Source organism: Piliocolobus tephrosceles, unplaced genomic scaffold (genome assembly GCF_002776525.5).
Source record: "Piliocolobus tephrosceles isolate RC106 unplaced genomic scaffold, ASM277652v3 unscaffolded_23631, whole genome shotgun sequence".
NCBI classification, from domain to species: Eukaryota; Metazoa; Chordata; class Mammalia; order Primates; family Cercopithecidae; genus Piliocolobus; species Piliocolobus tephrosceles.
The window spans coordinates 2,304-9,388 of NW_022306123.1; the positions used below are offsets into that span (position 1 = coordinate 2,304).

Consider the following 7,085-nt stretch of genomic DNA (forward strand, 5'->3'; position numbering starts at 1 on the left):
CAGAGGCACAATCTCAGCTCACTGCAACCTCCACCTCCCAGGTTCAAGCAATTCTCCTGCCTCAGCCTCTCGAGTATCTGGGATTATAGGTGTCTGCCACCACACCTGGCTAATTTTTGTATTTTTAGTAGAGACAGGGTTTCACCATGTTGGCCAGGCTGGTCTCGAACTCCTGACCTTGTGATCTGCCCGCCTTGGCCTCCCAAAGTGCTGGGATTACAGGTGTGAGTCATTGTACCCGGCTGTCACCTTTTTGATTTGTGTGTTGAAGTATGAGATGTAAATAGAAAAGCACACGAAACACTGGTGTAGGTACATTTTCCAAACTGGGTGTAACTGTTTCACAGATCAGACACAGAACCAGGGCAATCTGTCACTAAGTGACACGTATCCCCTGCCTGAGGCTGTCCCACCGAGCACAACGGCATCTTCTCCTACCTGGCTGTACCTGTCCTTGCACCCCACTCCTGCCTCTATCCCAGAACATGACACCTTGTCCACAACCTGTGTCCTGTTCATCCCCTTTCTCTCCTCCCTACTTGAATGTCAGCTCCAGCAGGCTGGTGACTGTGTCCTTCTTGATTACCCGGCGCCCTGCCAAGTGCCAGGCACAGAGTATGTGCTCACGAAACTCTGACGGCAACTCACCCAGTTCTCCGTCTTCCTGGCCCGGCGCTCCAGCCCCTTCTGCAGGCGCTCCCCTACGCCTCCGGAGGCCTGAAACTCATCCACCAGCTGCTTGGTGTGGGCCCACTCCTCCTCACTCACGATGGGCTGCAGTGCCTTCAGGTAGTGGTCCAGGGACTGCTGGAGAGGGGGCACAGGCAGCCGTGGCAGTGCATCCTGGTGTGCCTTGAAGCGGCCGGAAGCCTTCATCAAGGAGGAGGGCTTCAGGAAGCCCAGAGGCTTCACCTGCAGGCAGCAGAACATCCTGTTCACTCCCTTCCCAGCTCGGAGCCCTGGCAGTCCCAAAGCTGTAGTCCTGGGCACTTATGTGCCCATTCCTGGGGCAGAGACAGCCTCTTGGGTGGGGCTGGTCCCGGCATCCCAGCCCTAGAGCTGTAGATGTCCCCGCCTCTCCAGGGCCTGGAGATGCGGGTAGGGATGGGGAAGCGTGGGGTATGGCCATGGTTCTTGGCAAGGCTCAGGGGAATCAAGTCAGGATGAATGGCTCCTTGGCGTAGCAGAGGTGAGGGGGACCGCCCACCTGTTGGGTTGCACAGGCCCCTCCTTTCTCACCCTGGAAGAGGAACCAGCCAGCAGAGTGGTGACTGTCCCTCTTGGAGGTTCCCACCTCCTTTTCTCCCACCCTTTCCAGGTTGAGAAATAGAAGGGAAGAAGAGAGAATCACAGAGAGCCAGACAATGGCAGCATCTTCGGGTGAGGGGCCTTGGGCTTCCTCCTGCCTCTGAGATGGGGGAGGGGTGGGGTGAGGGCAGTGCTGTGGTGAGAGAGCTGGGTGGCCTGGCATGGAGGGTGAGAGGCGGCAGAGAGAGAGAAAGTCCAGGAGGCCCTGTAGTGGGCAGAAAGAGAGACAGGAGGGCCCGAGGCTGCTCTTGCAGTGAGCAGGCGAGCGGCAGGAGCTCTGTTCCATACCTTCTCTCTCTGCTGCCCATCCTCCTCCATGGCAGGACCAAGGTTCTGGGCCCTGTCTGCCTTGGTTGGATCTCTAAGCCTAACTGTGCTACCAAGTGGGCGAGCAGAACCTAGCCAGAGGCAGCCACTTGCCTGGGCTGGAAAGAGAAGACAAGAGCCAAGATTCAGGGGGAGGCAGGTGGCAGTGGCAATGGCTGTGGTGGCATCAGGGGTTGTGGCAGTGGCAGGGGAAGCTCCTGAACTCTAGAAGCTACTCCACCCTCCCGAGCTCCCAGAAGTAGAGGAATGGGGAGCAGGTGAGAGGGCTGGTGGGGGGCATTCCAGTAGAAGGGAACCTGGAAAGTTCTTTCTCCTCTGCATGGGCTCAGTGCCAGGGAGGCAGGCCAAGAAGTAATAAAAAAATCCACCTGTCAGAATCTGTGAAGATCTTTTTGATGAGAGAAAACTTGGCTGGAGGGCAGAGACTGCCTGGCCTCTGAGGTTACACCACAGCCCTGGGATCGGTCCTGAAATTAGGGTTGGTGCAGGGGAGCAGACACCAGGAAAAGGCCATCAGTGGATGGGACAGCCAGAAGCCCTGCCTATTTCCTGTTTCTCTCCAGGACTCCTGGGACCCATCTGAGCCATCCCTCTACCAACACTCATTTTTTCCTGAGCTGTGGCTCATTCAGCTGGGGTCCAAGAGTGGAGGACTTTTGGTATGAAAAATAAACCAAAGGACGCTGTGATTGGGCTGGATTTGAATGAGCAGCTCCAGGGGACTCTGGGCAAGTCCCTCCTTGCCTCAGTTTCCCTGACAGGAAAGTAACCAGGCTAGTCGGATGGTTCTGGAGAATGACCTAGAGGCTATTTGTGGGATGAGATGCAGCTTGAGAGACAAGTGACGGGTGCAGTGGAGGTTCAGGGTGTTGCAACACCTAGAAGAGCCTCTGAGCGTGAGCCTGGATGCACCCTCTGCCCTCTGGCCCGGTAGTGTGTGTCTGAGATAGTGAGACACCAGCAACATATGCTTGGATCAAGGATGGAAGGAACTGAAATTAGGCTAGCATCCAGGCTGCCCTCTGGGGAGGACTGAGGGGTACATACAGCCAGGGTGGGGAAGTCGGCTGGAGAGGAAGATACAGCCAGGGTGGGGAAGGGGACTGGAGGGGAGGGAGGCCATGGGGCTGCCACCTGCCAGTTCTGAGCCCTTTTTGAGCAGCCTAGCTTGATGCCTCTGCGTCTTTCTCTGGCCACACACAATTCCCCAGGGACCATCTGATAAACCAAACGAGCCTGACCAACTAACTGGACAGGGTCGGAGAAGTGGCTCTGGCCTAAGCATACGACTGGTGTGTGAGAATAACTGGGAGAGTGAGCACGGGTCTGGACGCTCCTGGTCTCTCTCCCCCACCGGCCTGTCTCTGGGTCTAAGGGTGGGGGTGCTAACTGAAGCCGGGTCCCCCCTGTCTTTCCCGGGTCGTTGGAATTGAATGCTCCAGGACGTGGGTTCAATCCCACTTCTGACATTGCGCCCGAATCTCCCGCTCTGCCAAACCTGGGACGCCCGCCTGACCCCACCCCACCCCATCAGCTGGAGGCCGGGTTGGATAGCGGCCGCAGCACGAGGTCTCCGCTCCTGGGCGCAACCGCACAGCCCACCCACGCCGTCCAGGGCCCTCAGGCCCGGGCTCTGCCGCACTCACCACGGTCCTGGCAGCGAAGGCTAACATCTTCGCTGCCCTTCCGCGGACACGCAGTCCGCTCCGCCCCACACACCGGGCAAAGTCCGCGCCGCCGCTGCAGCGGCTGGGGTTAGTGGGTCCTTGCTAGAGCCTTCGGGCCAAGGTCGCTGAGTTACCGCGGCCAGCCGGTAGAGGCGGCCCCGCGCCCACCCTCCGGGCCGGGCAGGCACCGGGGAGGAGGACTCGCGAGGCGGGGCCTGGGTCGGTAGCGGGCCCCGAGCCCGCAACGGAGCCCGGAAGGCTGGCTGCGGGACGGGGGCGGGGCCTCGATGGGGCGGGGTCTCCTTGGGGTGGGGCAGGAGGGGCGGGGCGTCTCCCGGTAGCGGGTCGCAGTAGGCGGGCTGCGAGCTGGGGGCGGGGCCACGGCGGGTGCTGGGATAGAGGTGCGGTGCCGAGGGCGAGTCATTGGTTGGGAGGCCCCGCAAGGCGCCGAGACCTGTGGAGTAGGAAGGAGGAGGTCACCCGTCCCGCTGTCTCTTCCCCGCCCCCGCGTGACTTCTAAGCTGTTGGGAGGTAGCGGTGTGCACCTCTCCAACTCCGTCTGGTGTTCTTGAGCGTAACTCTTAGAGTGGTAGGAAAACACAACCGTGTTGACTGGAGAATGTCCTCTCATATTCCTTGGATTAGGGTCACTACCACCCACAAAGATGACAGGTGGTACTCGGGGACAGGAGACTGCCCCGGAAAACCATGGCTGTGCACAACCCAAACTTGACGCCCCGCACAATCATGGCAGCCGCGGCGCCCGACGTTCCGGCTGCCGTTAGCGGGCCTGGCGCTTGGCGGCCGTTGGCGCGCATGCGCCCCGCGCGCCCCGCACTGACATGGCCGTCGCCCGAGTCAGCGCGTCCGCCGCGCGCCGGCCGTTAATGGGCATGCTCCCTGAGCGCCCCGCACCGATATGGCGGCCGTCTTCCCTGGGGTGACTTTAACTCTCGGTTTTCGGTTATAGCCGGCCGGCGCTCACTTGTCTTCAGGAAGCTCGGAGCCTTTGGTGGAGCCGGGGAGAGGAAGGGTGGGTGCAAGAGTGAAAGGCGAGAGGGGACTGCAGGCATCCGGGCCGGCTCCTGGCCGGAGCAAGATGGCTGAGGGCGAGCGGCAGCCGCCACCAGGTAAGGCCGGTGGGGCCAGGCTGGGCCGGGGTCGGGTAGGGTGAGGGCGGCGCCAGGTATGGGAGGCTCAGGAGGGCGAAAGTCAGGACACGGAGGAGCTGGAGGGGCAAAAGCTGAGGGGCCCCGAGGAGGAACTGAGTTGAATGGCCTTAGGGGAGAGGTGGGTGATGGTGCGCCGCTGGGAGGGAAGCAGGGGCTGCAAAGGGGTGGTGATTGGGGCGCAACTCTGGGTTTTGTGGGAGTCCGGGCTGCCCGAATGCCGGGTGGGCAGCACCGTGGTCATAACGGGGGCCTTTTGCATCTCTGGGCAGCGCGTGCCTAAGTAAGCCGTGAACCTGGTGGGGAAGTTGCCAGGGAAGGGGGCGAAAGTGATTCTGGAGGCTGCCGTGTTTATTAGTCGCTGCTCAGGGGATGGGGTGGTGCTCAGTGGGTCGCGCCTGCCTCGCCCCCCAGTTTCAACTTCTGCGCCCTGCTCACCTCTCATCCTCCTACTCTCTGGTTTCCGTGACTGAGAATTTATTGAGGGAACCCGCCAGTGGTGTCTAAACCCCTAATTTTAAAAGGCTGGTTGTGCAAGGAGGTTAGTCTCTCTCTGGTATCTCCTTCGATAACTCTTATTTACACTGTAGCCTCTTTTTAGTTCATCTCAAATAACTGGGATGGAGGTGCTACGGAAGGATCTTCTTAGAGACCCCTTTTATGGAGAAGGAGGAGGCTGGACTGGCCATAGATAACTTTTACATTCCCGACAGAGAGGCAAATAGTTTGGCCTACCAAACACAGCTAATGTTTTGAAATCATTTGATATTCCTGCTATCCTGTCTCCAATTTTGTGGTCCCTGGGAAGATCTCAGGAGGGAGAAACGTTGAAAATCAGAAAAGGCATCCTCTTCATGCCCCCACAAAAGAGATGAACAAAGAGCTGGGTTCCGTTTCTTAGGACATTCAAAACCAGACATTTTGTACAAAACCTCTGTGTGTGTGCCCTTAGAACAGGAGTGTCCAATCTTTTGTCTTCTCTAAGCCACACTGGAAGAAGAATTGTCTTGGGCCACACATAAAATACACTAACAGTAACTAACGAGAGCTGATGAGCTAAAAAAAAAAAAAAAAAGTCGCAAAAAGAAAAAAATCTCATAATGGTTTTGTGGTTTTTTTTTTCTTTTTGAGGCACCGTCTCACTCTGTCCTCCAAGCAGGAGTGCAGTGATGTGAATGCCTCCTGGGTTCAAGCGATTCTCCTGCCTCAGCCTCCTGAGTAGCTGGGACTACAGGCGTGCCACCATGCCCAGCTAATTTTTGTATTTTTATTAGAGACGGGATTTCACCATATTGGCCAGGCTGGTCTTGAACTCCTGACCTCGTGATCCACCTGCCTCGGCCTTCCAAAGTGCTGGGATTACAGGCATGAGCCACCGCGCCCAGCTGGTCTCGATCTCTTGACCTTGTGATCCGCCTGCCTTGGCCTTCCAAAGTGCTGGTGTTACAGGCGTGAACCACCACACCTGGCCTATGTTTTAAGAAAGTTTACAAATTTGTGTCCGGCTACGTTCAAAGCTGCCCTGGGCTGCGGGTTGGACAAGCTTGCCTTGGAAGTTCTGGTAATGACTCTGGGCCAGGTGGCTCACACCTGTAATGCCAGCCCTTTGGGAGGCTGAGGTGGGCGGATCACTTGACGTCAGGAGTTTGAGACCAGCCATGGCCAACATGGCAAAACCTCGTCTCTACTCAAAACACAAAAATTAGCTGGATGTGGTGGCATATGCCTGTGATCCCAGCTACCTGGGAGGCTGAGGCAGGAGAATCACTTGAACCCGGGAGGTGGAGGTTGCAGTGAGCCGAGATTGCGCCACTGCACTCCAGCCACTGCACCCTAGCCTGGGCAACACAGCAAGACTCCATCTCCCAAAAAAAAAGTTCTGGTAATGACATTAGGAGATAGGAAATATAAGGCAACCACTGTTATCAGTGAGATGAATGTGTCCCTTAGGATGAATGGGGGTGGAGAGTGGGAGGAGAGAGAATCTGTGTCCTGAAAGAGAGGAAGGCTCAGGGAGGTTATCCATGGCTGGAAAGAGCCAGGTCCCTGGACATGGTCCTTTTTTGAAATTTGAAACAACTTTTGGGAACAGCTGGAAAGAACTTCTTCTTTTTTTTTTTTTTTTTGACATAGGGTTTCGCTTTGTCACCCAGGCCGGGGTGCAGTGGTGCAATCTCAGCTCACAGCAACCTCGGCCTCCTGAGTTCATGCGATTCTCGTGCCTCGGCCTCCCGAGTTGCTGAGGCGTCCACCACCATGCTGGGCTAATTTTTTATATTTTTAACAGAGATGGGATTTCGCCAAGTTGGCCAAGCTGGTCTCGAACTCCTGGCCTCAAGTGATCTGCTGCCTTGGCCATTCACAGTGCTGAGACTACAGCCGTGAGCCACCGCGCCCAGCCAAGAAGTTCCTCTTAACTCAATGTAATGATGAAAACTTTGGATTTTGGAGTCACACATATCTGGCTCTGCCTGGCAAGTCACAGCCTCTGTGAGCCTCAGTTACCTCTCTCTTTTTTAAAATTTCTTTTTTTTTTCTCCTAAGAAAAAAGCCTAAGTTATTTCTTTTTTTTTTTTTTTGAGACGGAGTCTCGCTCTTTCGCCCAGGCTGGAGT

At 56.8% G+C, this 7,085-nt stretch overlaps 1 protein-coding gene across 1 annotated transcript; it reads right to left on the minus strand.

Moving 5' to 3' along the window:
* Positions 1-627: 627 nt before the first annotated feature.
* Positions 628-3,607, minus strand: LOC113221351 (carnitine O-acetyltransferase-like; the record flags this gene model as incomplete). Its single annotated transcript, XM_026450683.1, has 4 exons — positions 3,282-3,607; positions 2,004-2,102; positions 1,597-1,733; positions 628-912 (listed from the first exon to the last, which is right to left on the minus strand). Coding segments are annotated over exons 3-4 (315 nt in total), but the record flags the coding sequence as incomplete, so codon positions are not given.
* Between the last annotated feature and the right edge of the window lie 3,478 nt (positions 3,608-7,085).